We start from the raw sequence: 22,914 nt of genomic DNA, 5'->3' as shown, positions 1-22,914 counted from the left end.
TTTTAAGTTAAAATTGTTCCGGATGGAATATAATGTGTTTTCTGTTCACCAAATGCTTTTTAATCTTCACTATTGCTTCAATGCAAATGAACAATTCTGCGGTGAATTCAAGCGCTTACTCACTGGATCTCCCAGCGCTGGGTAATAACAGTGTCATGTGATTGAGACCCCCCTCCCCCCCCCCCCCCCCCCCTCCCCCCTCCCCTCCCCTAATGAACATGTGATGATGAACATGTGGTGTGTTTGGTACCTGAGCCGGGTCGAGTGTGTGACGCTTCAGTCTCGCCGGCGTCCATCTTTAGCTCTCCGACCTGATGCTGCAGGAGCTTCATCAAACTCCACACGCCCTCCTGAAACACACACACACACACACACACACATGATGGAGGGGATATGGCAAAGATATCATATCTCGATTTTTCCAGGGAAATCACGATTAACATGTATGTATTCGGCAGACGCTTTTATCCAAAGCGACTCACACTGCATTTCAAGCCACACATTTACATTCTCATCAGTTCTTGCTTTCCCTGCGGATCGACCCCATGACCGTGGCGGCGCAAGCGCAAGGAGAAAACTTATTTATCAAGTTGGTTTTACTATTTTGCAAGTGACTGAGCATTACAGCCAAACTAATGTCCCTATTAAAAAAAACAAAGCCTTAGGTAACAAAATATAAAATAAAAAAGAATGGCACACATTTAGGCCAAAGTGGCGAAGATAAAAATGATATTTTTTTGTTATTAAAATTACACATTACACAACTTAATATACAAATGAAATAAATAAACAGTGCTTTATTTGTTCAGATAAGTATATGTATTTAGCAGTAGCATTTAAAGCTGCTGTCCGTAACTTTTTTCAAGTTAAAAATAATCCAAAATAATTATTTAAAAAAAAAACATATTCAGCCAGTGTTCAAAACTATCTGCTTGCCGTAGCTCGATTCAAAACGGTTAGCTTGTAATAATGATTTTATTTCCAGTGGTACTGGTGGGTTTCCGCGGGAAATTCGAGCATGTCTTTGCGTCATGACGTCACACCCGTACACATAAAGAAGGAGTTTCGGCTAGCTATACTGCGCGTGAGGATGTTGACGTTGGGGAGAGTAGAGATGCCTTTTCTCGCAGCACTTTACATAATTGAACTTATGGCGGATCCAGAAAGGGTCAAACGACAATAATCAGTGTCAACTAGAGATTCAGCAACTATAAAACCCAAAAGACTTCGTACTTCGGATTTAAAGCGGCTAGAGAAAGACAGCAACCGTCTCATGTGAACACAAGGAACATAGGCAGGGCGTTTGGTGCGTGAACTCCGTGTTTTGAAGGGGTTCAAAACGGAAGAAGAGACGCTTTTTTCAGCTGAACAAGTAAGACATTTCAATAGTTCAATCGTGTAACAGTACCACAATTGTTTGCTTAATTCACACAGTTATGGAGTTTCCTTTGTTGTGCCTTTCTCATTTAGCTATTATGGAGAATATGAATTCTGAACTACAGGTAACCATAAAACACATTAAATGTAGTCACGCAATGCTGATGTTGTAGGTTAACATTAACAATTTGAGAACAAAGTATAATTTGCACGGTTCGACATGATAAGCGATCGTTAGATTTAATCAGCGCGATTTACTGCAGTGCAATCTATGCATTTTCCCCGTAGTTGATCTGAACAAAAGTGAATGTCACTTACTTGTTCAGATGACATTTTCCGGTGAAAATTCTTATGTTGGTCATCCTGTACTTCCAAAAAGTATAATGTGTGATTCTGAATGCCAGTATCCACACCGGCGCTGTGACCGACAGCCGCGACGCGCACTCTCCTCACAACATTGTGTTCCTCCGCGCTGTTTCATGCCGATGTACAACTCACGTAAAATTAATAATTCCGCGAATGACTGCAATTGCAGACTTCAAACAGAGATGGCGACAAAGAGGAAAAGCTACGGACTGCAGCTTTAAGAAAGTAATTAAATGAACAAATATGAAATTAAAACACTACATAGACTGTATAAATTATACATTGATTCTTATTAAAGCTTCTATTAGGCAAGAGCAGCGAGTGATTTCCTCTGTGTGTTTTGTTGTTTTATTAACATTAAAGGGATAGTTTATCGCACACGCTCTCACACACACACACATGCTCTCTCTCACACACACTGTGAAACGAACAGGTTTATTAAACGTGTCTAATTCACCGTGACCGTCTACATCTATGATGTCAGAGCCAAAATAAGTTCAGTTTAACTTTAAGAAATTATGACTGTTGAGCTGAATCTCAGGAGTGATTAAGAAAGAACTTCACTTCCCAGAGTGCACCAGCAGCAGCAAACCGGCTGCTTGTCACCTGATTATAATTGTCACTGATTTGGAGCACCTGAAAAAGCATGGAGGTTCTCAGAAAAAAAAAATAACTTCAGAGAGGAGAGGCTCCAAGTTCACTCGTAGGTTCAGTCCAAAGACGCCAATGGTCTGTAATATGTTTATTTACTTTCATGGTGTTTGTGCTTAATATGTTTGAGCTATGTTTAACTGCTGTGTAGATGTTAAGTAACACATTGCAGCATTTCCTTCATTTATTTTGTGTTTGTGCTAAAATAATATTACATTGAGTTTGAAAAAAATTAAGAGTATAAGATAAAAAAGGATGGTGTAAAGTTAAAAGTGGTAAAATGTTAACTTTACAAACATATTTGGAAGATTAATGAAATCATTTTTCTTTATTCCATCTAAAAGGCTAAAATGCATTAATGTTTGATTAAAATGTTTGAATAAAATTGTAACTTTTGTTCTCTGTCTTTAAAGGTTTACAACCTAATTTTCTGAACAGCACAATCAACTGACAAACCAAAATAAAAATAAAAGTGATTGAGTCGGAAATTTGAGTTGTCCTTGTGTCCTTTGGAAGTCGAAAAAGAGTAGGACTTGACAATGACAGAAATATATTACTGTACTGTAGAGTGTACTAATAATAATAGTAATAATAATCATAGTACTGTTCATTAAAACATTTTTCAGGAATTTCACAATTTGTCGTATGAGTAAACCGACCCACCCTGATCACGATATCTAGTATTTCAAGACTAGTTCAGTTTCAGACTCTGATTAATGAAAACAACACCAGCAGAATAACCAGTACAGAAGTGTGTTGTGTCCGACAGCTGACGACTGTGTGTGTGTGTGTTTTGGGGGAAGTGTTTACAGGTCAGATGTCAGCAGTGTGTGTGTGTGTGTGTTTACTAATGTCTCCTGGGCCCCCAAATAAGATCATGCTAAGGCTGTTAGCTTAAGCTGATGAAGCGGCTCGTCGTCATGGAAACAGCGGCCCCTGAGACCCACCCAATCAGACAAGAGCACTGTCCATTATTCATATCGACTGATTTACACAGGGACACACACACACACTGAAAGTAGACAACACACACACACACAGACAATCACACTGAAGGTTGACAAGACACACACACACAGACAATCACACTGAAGGTTGACAAGACACACACACACAGACAATCACACTGAAGGTTGACAAGAGACACACACACACACTGAAGGTTGACGAGACACACACACACACACACTGAAGGTTGACGACACACACACACAGACAATCACACTGAAGGTTGACAAGAGACACACACACACACTGAAGGTTGACGAGACACACACACACACACTGAAGGTTGACGACACACACACACACACACACACACAATCACACTGAAGGTTGATGAGACACACACACACACACACACTGAAGGTTGATGAGAGACACACACACACACACACACACACACACTGAAGGTTGACGACACACACACACACACACACACACACACACACACTGAAGGTTGATGAGACACACACACACACACACACACACACACACAAACACACTCTCACTCACTCTTTCACACACTGATACTACTGACACACACTTAATCACACACACACTTACTCAATCACACACACACACTCTTACACTCACTCTTTCACACACACTGATAGTGACACACATACACACACACACACACACACACACACTCTCAATGTTTATTCCTGGCATCAGTGCTGACAGCAATCTGACACAAGACAACAGCCGGAAACACTTGCCCTCTTTTCATCTGTGTGTGTGTGTGTATAAACACAAGTGTGTGTGTTAGTGTAGTGCTGGTGGTCTCTGTGTGTGTGTGTGTGTGTGTGTGTAGTGCTGGTGGTCCTGTGCTCTGATTGGCCAGTTCTGCTGTAATTAACGGCTCGTGTTTCTCCTGCAGATTCAGAAGTGAAGGAATAATTGCAGCGTTCAAACGAGTGTGTGTGTGTGTGTGTGATTGAGTGGGTGAGTGTGTGTGTGTGTGTGTGAATAATTGATGAGAAGAAAAGGTTAAATTGCTGAGCTTCTCCTCTAACTGTGATCTGTGTTTTATCTTATTATATCAGCCTCATTTCTACAGCGCTTTAACAGTACGATCGTGTCACAGCAGCTTCACCGAAGACCATAGAGTCGCAGTTCAGTTCAGTCCGGTTCAGTTCAGTTCAGTTCGGTTCAGTTCGAATCAGTTCAGTTTTGTTCAGTTCCCATTCAGTCGGTCAACTCGGTACAACACATTACTATGGGATATCGCGCTCTAGCGCCATCTGCTGAAGACACCTTTATTCACGCCTGAAAGGCCAATGACGCATGGCGACGTGGGCGGGGCTACCTGCCCACAGCATATAAATGCAGTCGTATGCGTCATTCCCTTTGTTCTTCAGCTCTTCACCGTGCTGTTGGAACATCATCACGCCACATTTTCGCAAGAATAAAAGCCCACGGTGGTGATTCTTGTCGAAACTAAGGCAGAAAGAGAAAACTTTTAGCACAAGTTCAGCTTTGCTGGCAAATGGCTAATAAGTTTTTCTCAAACAAAATGTTCAAACATGCCACATTCACAAGAAAACCCATGATGGTTACTATTGTTGAAGGAAAAGACATAAAAGAGAAGTCTTTAGCTCGAGTTTAGCACAACTAACAAATGGCTAATACACTTTTTCATGAGACATATCTAAACATAAGTCATGTGGGTATTTATTAGGATATGATGTAACTCACACCGGTGTGTTTGGAATCTCTCCAACCCCAATGCATGTGTGCTGAGCACTATCGGCAGCTCTATCGTTGCACAATGCGCACTCGAGCGGCGTGTAGCGCGTGCTCGGCGGGACAGTGGCCAAACACGGTCTGCCTGTCTTCGGATACGAATCCAGATGCGGCGATTGCCGTTTTTGGAGGCCACGGAAAGTTGGCCGAGGAGTGTCGGTGTAGTGTTCACGACTAGGTTCCTCTGGCTGCCTTAAGTCTGAATTCTCTCACTGGATGCGGGCGAGGACAGCTCTGATGATATATACTGTATAAGTTATATTTTAAGCAGGGCAGATCAGGCCCTCCCCGAGGTGGGTGGAAGAGAAGTGATGGCCCTTGCATTGATCTGTATTGGAGAGCGGGAACTGTCGCTCGAGTGACCTGGCCTGATACGGAGAAGTGGATGAGAACTCGCCTGTAGATCTATACAGATTGGGTAAAAATAACCCTGCAAGATAGGGGGGTAATTTTTTTAAGTATGTTGTCAATAAAATAAATATGTGTTCAGCATACAAGGCCTCATGTGTTTGCTTGTCAAAACAATAATAATGCATTGGAATCGCTGACCGCGTAGTCTGGCCGTGTGCCAACAGAGAAGGAAAATGTCGTGATATGCAATAGAGCGTTACAGCTGAGCGATGTTTGCAATTGGACGTGGGGTTCCTTAGGACTGATGCCTGGGAATCCTAGCTGTCTGCCTCGAGCCGCGGTGGCCCGCGCGCGTGAACACCTTGGCTTCTTCGCACGATTCCAGTAGGGCTGTCGGCTGCGGTCTCTCTCGCGCCCCCCTCTGTTTCGGTGGAGTAACTGCAACTTCGGTGTTCGAGAGGGCTTCCCCATTACTGAGAGGGGAAATCAGTGTTCTCTCCTCAGCAAAAATAAAAATAAAAGGTAACTCAGGCTTTGCCACAAGCAAAGATGGAGGAAGAGGTTTTTCAGCCGTTAATTCCTCCCCCATAAAAAACCCCCCCAAAAAAACAGGGTTTTGCACCCTATCTTAGACTTACAGCAGATGAACACACTTTAATGTGTTACAAGTTCAGAAATGCTTGCAGTATGTCACCTGTTATGCCCTCTGCATCCTCAGGTATGGCTTACATTGGTGTATTTGCTGATGCATATTGCCACAATCCACCCGGAGCACAGAACATTTTCTGAGGTCTCCTCTGAGGGGATTCCCTACAAGTTAGGCCCCTATAGCACCGAAGCGGTGGTTGTCTTGCTGTGCCATCAGAGTATAATATCGTTCACCTATTTGGACGAACTGCTCCTGGCTTAAGACAGCATGGAACAAGCAATGTTACAAACACTTACGCTTGTTTTACATTTACCAGCTCTGGGATTCCAGATAATCTCAAAAGGGGCTATTATATCTCAGTCTGTTAAATCTCGGTCTGGAGATAGATGCAGTACCGAACAGAGGGCAGATGATTTTCGCTGTCTGGCTCAGTTTTGGCTGGGGAGGCAAGCACGTTTTATTCTTCTCACAGTATTAAGACTGCTGGGGCTCATGGCTTCGATAGCAGCAGTACAACTGGATTCTCCTTTCTGTATGTGCAGTGCCGCGCTGACCGCTCGGTAGTTTGCTGTAGGCCATGCGACATTTAAGCATATGTCGGTAGTGCCGTTGTGCATTCAGGCTCCGATACCTACCACCCTGGGTAACCTGAATCTGTTAACAGAAGGAATTTCTCTGGGCAGAGTTACGTCATGTGTAGTAGTAATGACAAATGCGTCACGACACAAACAAGAAACTCTGTAAGAGAGTGGTGAGACCAGTACTGTAAGAGCGCCACATAAACTTTCTGGAGTAGTTCTCCTGATAAGGAAACACTTGGCCCAACAGGGCAAACATGTTATTCAGAATAAAAAAAATACGACAGTGGTTGTATATAAGCAGGCAAGGGGGTACTCCCTCACTGTCCCTGCTGCAAGTGGCACGGATGCTTTTGATACGGGGCAGACCTGAGTCTCCCCTGGCGTGTGCACACTTGAATTGTGGCGCAGATCTGGGATCGGTTTTGGCAAGGCCGATGTGGATCTTTTAACATTTGCAGAAAACACGGGCCACCCGCTGTTTTCTTGATTATGGATAGAAGTGCCCCGCTGGGGGTGAATCCCCTGTCACATACATAGCCCAGGACTCTGGTGTACGCAGAAGGGTCTGTCACTGATTTTGGTGACTTCTTGCTGGCCAGCAAAGACATGGCACACAAGCATCAATGATGCTGCTGTTAAGGACACTGTGATGTCTTTCCCTATGCAGGGACCTGCCGTCCCAGGCAGGAGGCAGATTCTGCACCCTCAGCCAGCAGGCCAGCACTGTAGTCTCTAGGGGCCAACCAGTTGAGGGAGGGAGAATCTGATTGAAGCTACAAAACGGAGTGCTTGCATTTTTAAGTGCATTGTGTTGAAGTAGCGCGTATTTGAAGCTTGGTGCAGGCGAAGACCTGTATCGCCATATCAGTGCCCCATTGAGGGGATACTGATTTCTCCTCTAAAAACAAAAAACAAAAACAAAAAAACACTCCCATTCCATGCTGGAACTTTATTGGACAGCCATTGCGGCTTGTCATGAGCACATTAATGTCATAAGCACATTAATGGTTCTACGCCAAAGCAAGCATCTTTGGTTCTTTAAAGGACCCGGGTATACTACATTTTGAGAGCGTGAGCTATCAAAGTATACTCCTTTGGCCGTGTGGGTAGGAGAACATTTTCTGCGCATGTGCACTATCTAGTGTATTTGGTTTTTAAGTACTTTGGTTTTCAAGTACTCTCTCTCCTACCTATAGCTGGTGTGTGGTAAGCACACTGGCGCTGTTTTACTGGGGCTCCCGCCGCATCATCTAACTGGATGCTGCATACTGGCGTTGGTTGAAGAGAGACCCCTGACATGATTGTGAAGCGCTTTGGTTGTACGGCAGTACATAAGAAACGCGCTATATAAATTCTTCATTCGTGTCACTCACACATGCGCTGTTGTGCGTACACCCTCCTCTGTCGCAAAAATTGGGCTGCACGTGGACGGCGTGCGCAGTCATCCGCAGACTCTCCTGATGGTGATAATTACATCACATGGACAGTGCACGGACGTTCATGGAACTCCAGAGTTTCGCTCCCTCTCATGCACAGTTTGGAGCGCAAGCTTTTCAGGATATACTGTACTCCTTTGGCCGTAAGGACAGAAAGGCATGTTTTGCTCATACACTTGCTATGGAAATTTGTTTCCATTTTCCATATTCACCACATCTTGTGCACAGTTGAGGGTGCAAGCCTTTCAAAGTATACTACTTTGGCGGCCGTGAGCGCGGAAAAACAAATCCGGTGTGCACACTTGCTAGTGAACTTTGTTCCCAAGCGAGCAAGTCACTTGCGCAGTGTTGTATGCGCACAGTTGACCCTCCTGACGTAAATTATGTCATGCAGACGGTGTGCGTAACGCGGATAGCCGAAGTATACTTTGGGCTTTAAGGTCTGCGTTTTAGGCTTGTTACAAAATTTAATAGTATCATCATGACCTAATGGTAGATCTGGAGGCTATATGTTAACCTCGGTTTGAGCCTTTAGAATCCTTGAATATAAGGATGCTGCCCTGTCATTGGTAATCTTCATGCGCTATTGGTGCATTCCTTTTGCACCCGATTTGCGTTTGGTGATGTTGTGTCCGAACACGGCGTGTATGCCTAAAGTCATGTCGGGAGTGCGCTCTCGTTCGAGCTGCCTGTCCTGTAAAATCTCTGACTCAGAGGAAGACAGGAGACTTGCTTTGTGCCCTGTGCGAGTTATACGCATGTACATTGAGCAGATACAGGCTAAATGCTTGTCTGACCAGCCTTTTGTCAAGTTTTCCAACTCAGCTAGTAAGAAGCCGCTATCTAAGCGATGTCTTTCACATGGAATTGTAGAAAGCTGTCTATAGCAGATAAAGAGATGGTTCTGCCTGGAGGGGTGTGTGAGCACTCTAGGGCATGGAAATGTCATGGGTTTGGTTTAAGATTTTGTGCGGATGCCAGTTATATGCATCACTGCGCATGTTTGTCCGGTGTACCGGCAAGATCTCACTGCGGCGATGGTAACTCAGGCCATGCTCACCGCAGGGATTCTTTAACTAGGGGCCGTCGCTCTTTTGAAAAAGGGTAATGTGGCGGTGCTGGTCCCTTACGTTTAGTTCAGCGACTTTGCGGGGCGTGAATATAGGTCCCATAGTAATGTGTTGTGCCGAGTTGACCGACTGAATGGGAACGTTGAGTTATGCATATAACTACTGTTCCCAGAAGGAGGGAAACGAGGTACAACACCTCTGGGCCCCGCACAGTCAGGATCCCGGTGAAGAGCTGGACTGAACAAAGGGAATGACGCATACGACTGCATTTATATGCTGTGGGCAGGTAGCCCCGCCCACGTCGCCATGCGTCATTGGCCTTTCAGGCGTGAATAAAGGTGTCTTCAGCAGATGGCGCTAGAGCACGATATCCCATAGTAATGTGTTGTACCTCGTTTCCCTCCTTCTGGGAACAGTAGTTATATGCATAACTCAACGTTTGGTTCAGTTCTGTTCAGTTCGAATCAGTTCAGTTTTGTTCAGTTCAGTTCAGTTCGGTTTGGTTCAGTTCGGTTTGGTCCGTGAGCCGCTCTCTTGCTCGAGTCCACGCTTCTGCAGATGTTTATTAACGGATTCACTCTGTTTTATCGCTGCTTTACTGTCTGAAATAACTGTTCATAACATTGTGATCATTAATTAGTTTTTCTGATTTGCTAAAACACATTTCTTGAAAGCATCACTCACTTTCTCAAAACCTTAAACACAAAACCAAATTTTCAAACCACATTCACAGAACCTCTGACTCTTCTGGCAAAATCAAGCAATCGCCTCAAAACCATTTATCTGCTCAAAAACACACAACGCTCTCAGATCATGCACACATGAGTCAATATTATACACACTACAGATCATCCATTAAACACTAGAGATTAGGGGTGGAACGGTACATGTATTCGTATTGAACCGAAACGGTACGGGCGTCACGGTTCGGTGCACGAATTTGCACGCAGAATACACGGTACAAATAAAAAAAAAACCTCTTAAATAGCGATAAATTTCGCTCTATTCGCTTTTGGTGTGACTGTTAACGCAGCAATGAACAGGCTGCGATCAAGATTGCAATGCAGGAGTGTGTGTCTGTGTGCGCGCGAGAGAGAGAGAGAGAGAGAGAGAGAGAGAGAGAGAGAGAGAGAGAGAGAGAGAGAGAGAGAGAGAGAGAGAGAGAGAGAGAGAGAGAGAGAGAGAGGCGCGATGAACAGTGTGTGTGTGTGTGCGAGAGAGAGAGAGGCGCGATCGAACAGTGTGTGTGTGTGTGTGTGCGCGCGCGTGCGAGAGAGAGAGAGGCGCGGGCGCGAATCGCGCGATGAACAGTGTGTGTGTGTGTGTGTGTGCGCGCGCGCGAGAGAGAGAGGCGCGGGCGCGAATCGCGCGATGAACAGTGTGTGTGTGTTTGTGTGCGCGCGCGTGCGAGAGAGAGAGAGAGAGGCGCGGGCGCGAATCGCGCGATGAACAGTGTGTGTGTGTGTGTGTGTGTGTGTGAGAGAGAGAGGCACGGGCGATCGAACAGTGGAAACGTAAAAACATACTCCGTCATTTTTTTCATACAGGACATCATTAAAACTGCAAATTGTTTACTTATATTTGTGTACACTGGAAATAAAACACAACATTGTGCTTTTGTCACACTCTAAACTCTTGTCAAACTGTAACCTACAACTGTTAACAAAAGTTTTTATGGTAGTATTATTTTATACCGAAATCAATTATTTATAATTCAGATGAGAATAAAGTTAGTTAATTAAAATGAAGGAAAACAAATATCTTGATCTGAAATAGCAAATTAATTTTAAATTCATTCAGGTACAATTACCAAACATATCTCAAGGTCTTTTCGTCTTTTTAATAATTTAATTAATAAACTAATTATATAAAACTACTGTCAGTGCACTACAAATAAACTGGTTCTATGCCTTTATTAATAAAACTTATTTAAAAAAATACAAGGTTTAAGACATTTATAAAAATGCCTTCTGCATTTTTGCTTTGCTTTTCACTTCATTGTACCGAAATCGTACCGAACCGTGATGTCTGAACCGAGGTATGAACCGAACCGTGACTTCTGTGTACCGTTCCACCCCTACTAGAGATGCACCGATTGATCGGCTGGTAACCGGAATCGGCCGATTTTCACGTGATCGGCCATGATCGGCGACCGGCCGGTCAGTCTGACATGCCGATTTTATGCCGGTCAAATGCACTCGGGCGCTGCATGATTAACATCGCGCAACATCAGCATCACACGTGCACACGGAACACACATGTAGGAAACCTCGTGAATTACGACCGTTTCACACCGCAAGCGTGAGCAGCGGGTTTTTTTTTTCTTCGGCGTGCATGTTAATCAATGAGTGCATTCACACCGGGAGCCGGAGCAGCGCGTGAGCGTCAACCAGGAGCGTCGCGTGAGCAACAGTGAAGCGCGGGTTTCAGCGCCGAGTCTATTCTGCTCACGCTCAATTAAAGTGAAAGCATACTTTTGATGGACAAAATAAATATGATTTCACCCCAAAAGTGCCCAAAATGCACAGAATTTGCACGTCTGGTGTGTTTTAACAAGAACTGAAGTAGCCAGGCTATGTCAGAAAAGAAAATTAAGACTCAAAAATATTTATAGAAAATAACTTGTTTTTATTCCCAATCGTTTCCCTGCACATGCTCCACGTGTCCTGTTTAGCCTGGCTGGACAGGTGTCAGAGAGAAAAACTGTTTGAGAAATATAACTTGCCATTGATGTACAAGTGATTGCAATAGGCGTGTGTGTGTGTGTGTGTTGAGAAATAGATACTGCAAGGGTAGGCTATATTTATTTTATTTTTATTTGTTATTTATATATTATTTTATTGCCATTACCTGTTTTCATAGAAAAGTTTGCTAAATATATCAATTTTTTTTAGTTGGATATTGGATGTGAAAAGGAAATGGTTCTTCCATAACACTGCACTTTAGATGTGTGTGGATTTCCCACACCAGGAGTAATTTATATAGTCCTATTTTATAGCGATTATCTGTTAAAAAATGTTCTATGCAAAATGTTCTATTAAAGAGAAGATAGAAAATAAATATTTGTGTGTGCTGTAAAGTGGTTTAAAAAAAGGAAATCGGAATCGGCAGGTCAAACTCAAGAAAAATCGGAAATCTGAATCGGCCTAGAAAATTGTAATCGGTGCATCTCTATTACAGTTTTTCTCGATTGCTTAAACACATTTCTTGAAACTATGCCTCATATTCTCAAAACAGTAAACACAAATCCATAACGTCTCACCCAATTCCCCAAACATCCTATTTTCAGGTCAAAATGAAGCTCTACACTCAAAACCATTCACTCTTGCTGAAAAACCAAACTTTGCCCTCAGACAGGACACACAAGCCCTCAAAAATACACACACTACAACATAGTCTTACACACTAGTGCTATAAATTCAAAACAACATTTCCAAAACTGGTAAGTCATGTTGCTTGTGGTCCATCCATCTTTTTTTTTTACTCGCTCCTACTCTTACGTAAGATGTGTGTGAGCATCATATGACAGTAAAAGAGCACACACAAACCTTATTCAAATCTGGAATTGTATTGGAATGGTAAAGAGTGTTGGTACATGCCTCCACTCAAGGATACAATATGATGTCTAAGAGTCTAAGAATGTTCCACGTATGGTTGAAATACCACCATTGGCCTAGAAAGATAACAGTCTGGGAGTCAAGACTATAAAGGAGAAAGGATGCCCTCCCTTCACTGTCACACTCTGCAGCCACTCTGTGTGACTGTACGAATGCTGGCCTTTTCTTGCAAGAACATAAACCTCATCAAAGGCAACTGGAAATGTTTGTCTCTTATTCAGTGATAGAAATCTGTTTGCCACCACACCTCCCTGAAGGTTCTGATGATGGTGAAGCGACGTTCAGGCGACGGTGAAGCGACTCAAATTTGTCTGTACTCGTTGCCCAGCCTCCCTCATAGTCATACCATGGACAAGGACATGGCCAACCAAAGTGGCTTGAATTTCATCCGAGACTGCTTGTCTTCTTGCCCTTCCTCCTCTTCCTCTTCCTAATCTTCCTCCTCCTCTTCCTCTCCCCCCTTCTCCTCCTCTTCCTCTTCCCTTTCTCCTCTCCCTCCTCCTCTTCCTCCTCCTCCTCCTCTCCCTCTCCCTCCTCGACCTATTGCTTAATTTCTCTGTGGATCCATTGTTCCTAAACTCAGTAAACTGATTTTTATCTTTTATAAAAGATTGTATAACCTTTTATCTATCTATTGAAGGATCTGACTGATGTGTGTTCAATTTTGACTCTTAGTGTTTTCACCTGGGTAATTGTGTGCTAACTGAGCTGAAGCTGAGCTGACTTGAGTGAACAATATTGAATGCTAGTGCTTTCTAAATGACCACGTGGTGTAGGCAGTGAGAAATGAAGGGATTTGTGTGTAGAGTTTTGCTGTGACAGTTCAACAAATCTGACTAATGTGTCAAAACAGGGGAATAGTGTTCATAGTTCAGTGAAATGGGTGTGCTTTTTGATAAATGGCATTATGGTTTTGAAATTTTAGTTCAAAAGCCTGGTTATAGTGTTTAAGCAATCGAGAAAAACTGTAAACACTACATCAAAAAGAAAGTGGAGAACACAGAACACAAAGCATGCAGGTAAAGAAAAATAGCATATTGTAACAAAACAAATTTTGCAATTATGTAAAAAGTATAGTAATGACAACTTAAGGTGAATGAATTGTATACTGTATCCACTACAAGTGTAGTGTTGCACTGGATATTGAATAGTGGCCCATCGAAGGTCTGTATATCAGCTCTTGCACACTGTGAACATACAGTGACCAACTGCAAAAGCCACAAAGGTTACAGTAAAAAACTCTAAATGAAAAGCATGTACAGTAAAGTACAGTCAGAAGAGTTGTGCGAATGCAGAGTCACGGTCAGTGAGAGAGATTCTTCATGCTGGTCTCTTCCTCCTCTTCCTCTTCCTCCTCTTATATTGTTTCCATCCATTGTTGGTATCAACATTCAGTGCAACATTTTGAGTAAAGTTTGGGACTCTGAACTGACTTGTATATGTACAGTTGGTTTGGTCACATCATTAGAAACAAGTGTGAGCAATATTGAGTCGTTGTGTCAAATCGATGACACCTGTGTGTAGTTGTGTTTAGCTTTCGCCGGCCTGTGTTTAGTGTAGTGAAACACGAGTGCATCACAGTGCGACATGTGTTTTAGCGAGTGAGAATGTGTTCAGAGTTTTGAAAAGAGAGTGCATGAGATTTGCAAACCGTGTTTTAACAACCTGGACTTGTTTAACCCCCTGGGGTCGGCTATCGCGCCGGCGCGATTGTCTCGCTTTTTTTCTTATCAGTGTAAAAGAGACTCAAAATACTCGGTTAATTTTGATCTTACATATAAGTGTTGTACATCATTAGATCCTGTTAAGTTTCTATTTTTTTTGTGGATACTCACAATAAAAACAAAGTGTTGTGCTTTTCACCAAATAAAGAAAAACAAACATGATGCGAGTTCTGCGTTCTCTCTGTCAGTGAAGTCCATTCTGAAACGCGTCCTAAGATTAACTGTAACTCCGCGATTACTTGTCACACAGGCACGAGAGGTTTTTCTTTATGAAGCTTAAATTCTCTTCTTTTAAATGAAGTAATTTATATAAAAAAACAAATATTCTCAGTTTATGCAATCTGTATGAAAAGAGAGTGCTGTCAGTATTTTTTTCCCCAGCTCATTACACTTCATTACGCGTTAATCTGACACGCCCACGGAGGACGCGCGCTATTCAAACGCAAATGTCGAGGCAAGCCATGACAATGCCCACATCAGCCGTTCCACCGCGGCGGTAAAATGTGTGGTGTATTTGCTGCCTTTTACCGCTAAGAGGCGCTACAATCATAGACTCTGAAAAGTGTTTGTTTATTCCGGTTTATTCTCTCTAATGCGTAATCTGCTGCCGCACCGCGGCTCATTCAGAGCGATTGAAAGCTGGTAGCAGAAGAATTCAACAAGTGAAATGTAGTTAAAATAATTCATAATCACAATACTGAAATTAGGCTACTGAAATGTAATTGAATAAATAATGAAAACATTTCAACATAAAACATTGCAATAAAAACATTTAGGCTACATGAATGAGGCTTTACAACATTATCAGCGTACAGACGGTAGCTCAGTGATCAACGCAACGACACGAGCTTCGAGGAGCTTCAACAGACCCGAGATCGAATCTCAATGTAGCATACATGTTGTTAACCGATGTTGTCCTACGTTTATATTTTCCCACCTTGATGCTTAAATAGGTAACTGTTTATATCTGTTTACTTATTTAAAGTCAAGAGTTTTGTTTGATTATCATTACAACATAAATTTGCTACATTCCTGTAGAACCGCAGCCGCTGCACAAACGACAAAAACTGATGAAGGAAGATTGTCAGCCGATTGCATCAGAAAATGAAAAAGAAGAAGCTCGTCTTTAGTCTGCTAAATTATTGTGTAATGTAAAAGAACACAAAAATTACTTATGTTTGAAACCAAGTTCGAACATTTCAAGGTTTAAATAAAGTGTCGGGACAGTTTTTTTTTAATTTAAAACAGGGTTGCATCGGTTTAGAGTTTATTTCTTTTGCGATGCAAAATAAGAAACACTAGGCTAATCTTATTCTTGCGACATTTTAAATTCGTATTGCCAAAGAAATTACAGCTAAATTAAACAATTAAAACAGTACAAAACGAAAATTGTCCAAAGAAACATATTTAAATTAAAAACATGCGTTTCTCTTTGCCTCTCTCGCACTGGATCTCTTTTTAACAAGTTTATTTAGTCTCCCTCGCTCTGATAATACTACTGTATATGTCGCTGCGTGTCAGCCATACAAATCACGAAAAAATTATTTAGCCTTTAATTGTTGCTTCAAAGACACAGCACGCCTTGTTGAATTCACCGTACAATAACTTCAATTGAAATTTTGTGTAAAAAAAAACTTTAAATAGGCTACAATAAATAAACTACAATATTTATAATATACTAAAACTACTATTATAAATTTATATAAAATATGGGGCCTACATTTGGACACAGATTTATCCTTACAATAATTTTGCCTGCTCATCAGGCTGGCTATCCGACACTCTCCATATGAAAGAGGAACATTAACACCTTTGTCCAGCAACTGTCCCTCCAACCCCCCACAGGCTATCGGAGTCTGAGGCTGACTTAACACAAAGAGAAGTCGCAATTCACACTTAAATCGCTATTTTAGACAGTGTTGATAATGAAGGAATTAAATGGAATTACATGTAGCCTAGTGATATTTCTGTCATAAAAGTTTATTACTAAATATTTCATTATTTCAATAATTGATGAAATAAAACTGGTTTGGGGCAGCTTTTTCCAAGCAAAACTAAATATAATCTGAAAAAACGCTTGTTAATTTGTTGTCATGAACAAAATGTTCAACTCAATATTAAATTCTACAGGGATCTTTGGATCCTTACAACCAGGCATGCAATTTGTGAATTAAGTTTTTATTTGATTTTGTATTATTCAAATAAATATCGAAACACGGTGCTTCGTGGTAATGCTGCTAAATTAAATAACATTTATAGAACAATTATGAACTTAAATGAAACAATATCGCAACATTTCGACAAATACATTATTTGATCTGTTTTTACATTTTAATTCAGGGCGATTTAGCCTACATTTAATTAGAGCGAGATTTTCACCCTTGTCATTTTCTCATTGGGAAGCGCTTACATTGCATGTTTGAGTAGATCCTCTGTTCCTCTAGTTTTCATATGGATTAGCCTATAATCAGATAACATTTATTAGCCTAAATATTTAGACATTTAAAGGCTTTAGACATAGCCGATTTCTTATCGTGACTGAGCTGAAGTGGCTTTCGGTTCATTTTTGTGACGCGCAGTTCCCGGAGACAGAGACGACAGATAGCCTATACTGTTTTTGTCGTTAGCCTAATATGAATACAAGTTTACAGTTTTGAACGATGTAAGCTACTCTACTCTTATCTGTATGACCAAAAAATTACGGAGTCGCCTACTAAGTTATTTTAGCTGTAATAATGAGAAAAATAAATTAATCTAAATGAACGCGCCGCCGTGTTTGTCGAACACTAACTCACCATGCCAGAATAAAACCCGACTTTAGAAAAATGCATAGGGCCACTCGGCGTGGTGTGCCAAAACACTTAATTATAAACTTCAATATTTCATTCAAAATAATCTCAACACGCTTTGTGAAATTTGAAAAGCCGTGCATGCATTCAGGCCACTGGAACTAATGAAAAACTGAAACGCTGGTTTTGATTTTATTGTTTGTCGTTTAAACGTGCCTGTTGCATATCTCTATTTTATATATTTGATATTGGTGAAGTAGCCTATAGCATTGATTAGCTGTGGAGGGAGGGGTGTGGGGATTAAAATAATTCAGCAGAAGCAGGGATTTTTAGACCAGAAGGAAATCACAACCCCCCCTGGCAAATCACACTTTACTTAAAACAATGTTTTTAAAAACTCTAGGTTAGGGAACAGACCTCTCTGCCATGCGCGCGCACGGTTTGGAGCACAATATCTGTCTCGCATGCACGCTCGCTCTAGATAGATTACGGGATATTTTAACTAATTTGCGGTATAATAACTAGTCGATCACGAGTGGCTCAACAGGTATCTATAGATAAACTATATCCTTCAGGAATTTGACCGACCGGGTTGACACTTCAGCGTGAAAAATCGGGGGTGTGGCATGAGAGCCTGGAATAAAAAAAATAATATATATATAGCCTATATATATAGGCTATATATAATTTATTTTTTTACAGAACTGCTTTTGAAATTACGATTGGTAGCCTATTATTATACAGATGCAAAGTCGTTCTGTTGGATACTATTTTGTTTTTTTGTATTTTTACTTAGTGTGAAATGGAAATGCATGAAATGCATGAAATGGAAATGTATTTTATAAATATAAGCAAAAAAAAAAACTGTATGGTGTAACAGAGTTTTAGAGCTAGACAAATCTCTTTGCAATAATAAATATAAAATTTACAGCAGACCATGTTTGTGCGGGATTTGAACCCGTGTCATCTTGATGATGAACCGTAAGTTCTACCGCTCGGCTATGAATTTTCTGACTGAGAAATACCCAAACGTCTGTTTCTGACATGAGCGAGAAAACGTTTTGTCTTTAGCCTGTGAGAGTGTAGGCCTACTTTAGCCTTTTAAAGTTTTAAAAGATTATATCTTATCTGTATGACCAACAATTTGTTGTAGGCTTATTTGGAAATTACCATAACTTGTAGTATTTCATCCTTAGGCTACTGTTAATAGACATTAGCCCCACTTACGTTTTGCTAAATGTCCCTTTGCGCCACCTGGCGGTCATTTCGCGAACGACTTTGCAATGCGACTGGTTTATTTTTACCGCGGTGGATGGCTTTCATTTAAATTTTGATTGTTTGTATATATATATATATATATATGTGTGTGTGTGTGTGTGTGTGTGTGTGTATAAACATTTATTTATTTATATACACTACCGTTCAAAAGTTTGGGGTCGGTACGATTTTAAATACTTTTAAAAGAATTCTCTTCTGCTAACCATGGCTGCGCTTATTTGATTAAAAATACAACAAAAATCAGTTATAGTATTAAATATTATCTCCAGTGTAAATCAGCTGTTTTCTATGTGAATATATAGTAAAGTGTAATTTATTCCTGTGATCAAAGCTGAATTTTCAGCATCACCAGTGTCAGTGTCTTCAGTGTCACATGATCCTTCACAAATCAGTATAATATGAGGATTTGATGCTCAAGAAACATTTATTATTATTATCAATGTTGAAACAGTTGTTGGTCTGTCAGTTGTACAGTTTTTTTGTTTGTTTTAGGATTCTTTGATGAATAGGAAGTTCAAAAGACTTTTGTAACATTATAAATGTCTTTACTGTCACTTTCGATCAAATTAATTATTCCTTGATAAATAAAAGTATTGTTTTCTTTCCTCCAAAAAATAAAAATAAAATTCTCACTGACCCCAAACTTTTGAACGGTAGTGTATATATATTGTCCTTGCATTCTTTTTTGTGTGACACCCCTGAATGAAAGGCTCATTAGTATGCAGTCTGCTCAGGTGAGAACTGCCTAATTATTCATGAGGGGGTTGGGCCGTTCCCCCTATCCGCATATTGCCTTTGCAAACAAAAAAATGTTTTTCACAATTTAAAACAATCTATTGTTTTATGTGAATGATAAGGCAGAATGATTTTCAGATCAATTTGAAGCAAAAACTCTAGGCGATAACATCCACTAGTCAAAAGTCTTGTGGACAAATATTTAGTATGTTATTTGTGGCCTTATATTATAAACTTTATTTTTTAGTTTTTTCAATAACCACGCATAAACAATATTCTCTCAAAAATACAAACATGTACATACATGTTGCTCACATATTATGGTAGCCCTGTGTGTGCTATATAGAGTGTAATTACACCTTTGCCATTAATATGTTTATAAGCAACTGAAAAAAGCACAAATGTCAGAGCATGCCAAAACATCTCAAGGACCCTGAAAACACCTCAGACCCCAGAGGGTTAATGTTTTACAGAAAGAGTGATTTATTCGACAAATTGGTTTAGACTTTTGAGAATTTGGTTCAGATAATGGGGTTTAGTGTTTTAGCCATTCAGAAAAACTGTAATGATTTAATACTTCTACTGTAAATGTCTCAAAGATCAGGCCATTTATTTGAGTTTTTCATTATATTTCATTCATGTATCAGCTTTGATGCTGAGTTTAAAAAAATAAAAAATCAAGACTGATCTAAATGACTATACGACTATATAGTATATAGCTATATAGTAACTAGTGTTGTCAAAATATTCGGTACTTCGGTACCAAGTCGGTACTAAAAATTTTTAAACGTCACGGTACCAAGTCCCGGTGGTACCGAGTACCCAGTCAAACCCGGTTCTGGATGCGCATGCATGCACGAAGGGCGTGAAGTTGCGTCCGCTTCATGAAAGCGCTGAGACATGGCGACCGGCGGCGCTGCTGATGTGGTGTCTGTGTATATTAAACTGCAAAACGACTATTTAAATATGAACCCTTCATCTTCTGCTTGTGTGAATGAACGGCGCAGACGCGCGGTTTCATTAAACGTTACCTCACACACACACACACACACACACACACACACACTGAAGCACGAGTGACGCTCGCGCTGTTTTCAGTCTCTGCTGCCTCACGATATGATGACATGATTCATGATTCAATTCATCTCCGAGAGTCACTTCATGAGCGTTTTACCGTTTCATTTGAGAAAAACTATCGTCATATCATACACACACAGAAACTCAAAGGTCTTCACGGCAACCCGTCAAAATAAAAGTTCGGTTTAACTTAAAGAAATTGACAGAAATAATTATATTAGGCTACTGTACAATAGATTTAACTACGTCTCCATTAATTAAAGATACTACTACTAATAATAATAATGTGTGCATAGAAGGTTGCTTATTTTTCACTTGACTTTTTTTATAAGCAATATTTCTCAATATCATCAATATTTTCGTTTAAACAGCATGTAGCCTTCAATCCTTTCATAAATTTACCATCATAAAAAATAAAGTCATTGAATTGAATTTAATATATATATATATATATATATATATATATATATATATATATATATATATATATATATATTTCAAATAGTTAAAAAAACAATAAAAAAAAAAACAGTTCAAACTGATTTTGCTGTGGTACCGAAATTGGTACCGAGAACCTTAACATTTTAATGGTATCGGTACCGACTACTGGAATTTTGGTACCGTGACATCCCTAATAGTAACACTGTACAAGTCAGTTTAATTCAGTTTAATTACACTGTAGGAACCATTTAACTAGTTATCAATAATAAAAACTTCCAAGCATTTATTAATCTCAGTTTAAGTACAATATTAAGGAATGAATTATTAAAATCAAATGTTGTATATGTTAATATTATTTAATTAACCTTACTTAGCCTGTGTGTGTGTGTGTGTTTGTACAGCAACAATACAAAACAATACGGGAAGAAAACGGGAAACACTATAACAAACTCCAATTAGTTAGTTAATGCATTAAATATTGGTTACAGTATCTTTTATATAAGCTCAGGCCCATCAAATAATAAACAGACACGACTTTTTTTTTTTTAATAATAGATTAGTACATGTTAAAAATAGCAGTAACTCAAATTAATAAATGCTTTAGAAGTATTTTTAACTAATGTAGTAAACTAATGCTAACAAATATAACCTTATTTGAATGATTATTGAAGAACCGGACCTGTGAAAGATTCAACCCAACACTTTCTGTGGCTCAACAATGTGAACATTATTCTTATATTCTGCTCATGATATACTTCAAACTTTAGTCTGAGGGACAAAAACAACACATTTCGCGAATGATCATGACAATTATGTTCTGCTTTACTGTAAAAAAATAAACTCATAGCACTAAAACATACTATTACTAAAGCTGTTATAATGCTGGGTTGTTTCAACGGTCAAATATGGACAAACCCAACCGTTGGTTTTAAATTTTAAATTACATTTTTGAATCCAACGGTTGGGTTTGTCCATATTTGACCTTATAAACAACCCACAATTTATATAGTGTTGTTTTAGAGGAAATTACTATTTAAGTCATTAAGCTCCAAATTATTTGTGGAATTTCGGAGTGAAAACGGTTTCTACAGTTTTTTGTGTTTTCTTTTTGTGAGTGGATTAATAAGTGAAGATTCGTTATGTAAAACATCTCCCTCGCGTATTTAACAAATTAAACTCCTTCTCCAGTGTTTCTAAAGTGTAACGTTATAAAGCTATCCGTGAAGAAGGCTTACCGGCGGCGGGCACCTCGGGTTCGGGTTCTGGTTCGGGTACCTCGGGTTCGGTTCCGGTTCGGGTGCGTGTAGCGCGAGCGCGCTGATGACCAACGCCTCGTGCCTGCGCTTGAGCAGCTCGAGCTCGCAGATTCCCGCCAGACTGAGCTCGAGCCGCTGCTTCTGTCTCCCGCGCTCCGAGGAGAACAAACGGAACATTATTAACGACTCCTTCACCGCAAACACATCTAAAGAGGAGGGAAACCGCACACTTAACGTTACTCTACACCGACAGCCGTTTGTAATGAAGTAAATGTGGTTTCCATGATGAAATCCTGTCAGTTCGAGACTTGAGAGAGTTAACGGTTCCTCTCCTCCTCACGAGCTGCAGGATTCCAGACTTTCCAGTCACAGCTGTCAAGAGCTCATTAGCATATTCTGACCTTCCGCTTTTCATTGGCTGCAGACTTTCTCCGCAAATGAATATTTTTAATAGCCCCGCCCCATTGAGGACCGAGAGCCGTTAAAAATAAATTAACGTATCCACTTCTATATAAAATTAATACATGTATAAATAAATATATAGCTAAATAAATACATGAGGGAATAAATAGATATAAAAATAAATTAAGGCTTAAATATAAAATACATAAAAATAAATAAATGAAAGAGCAAATACAAGTTTAAAAAAAACATGAATAAACACCGAAAATATGAATAAAAAATGATAAACACAGAAAACAGCTACTAAATAAAGGAAATGTAATACAAAAAGAAAAGCAGGAATATTTTTAATAAAAAATTAGTCAA

General features: G+C 40.1%; 1 protein-coding gene across 1 annotated transcript in view; it reads right to left on the bottom strand.

The window, feature by feature from the left end:
- Nucleotides 1-22,508, bottom strand: part of dact3a (dishevelled-binding antagonist of beta-catenin 3a) — a 27,534-nt gene extending 5,026 nt beyond the window's left edge. The window contains exons 1-2 of the mRNA XM_056240762.1: nucleotides 22,126-22,508; nucleotides 251-350 (exon numbers count right to left, since the gene is read on the bottom strand). Of these exons, the coding sequence (XP_056096737.1) occupies nucleotides 251-350; nucleotides 22,126-22,323 (298 nt within the window). The 5' untranslated portion in view covers nucleotides 22,324-22,508. The remainder of the gene's footprint in view (nucleotides 1-250; nucleotides 351-22,125) is intronic.
- Nucleotides 22,509-22,914: the final 406 nt, after the last annotated feature.

The sequence above is a fragment of the Rhinichthys klamathensis genome, unplaced genomic scaffold, assembly GCF_029890125.1.
Source record: "Rhinichthys klamathensis goyatoka isolate OS25496 unplaced genomic scaffold, OSU_Roscu_1.1 h1tg000611l_1, whole genome shotgun sequence".
NCBI lineage: Eukaryota > Metazoa > Chordata > Actinopteri > Cypriniformes > Leuciscidae > Rhinichthys > Rhinichthys klamathensis.
The sequence above is the reverse complement of the archived record's forward strand: the minus strand, read 5'-3'. Positions and strand labels throughout refer to the sequence as shown.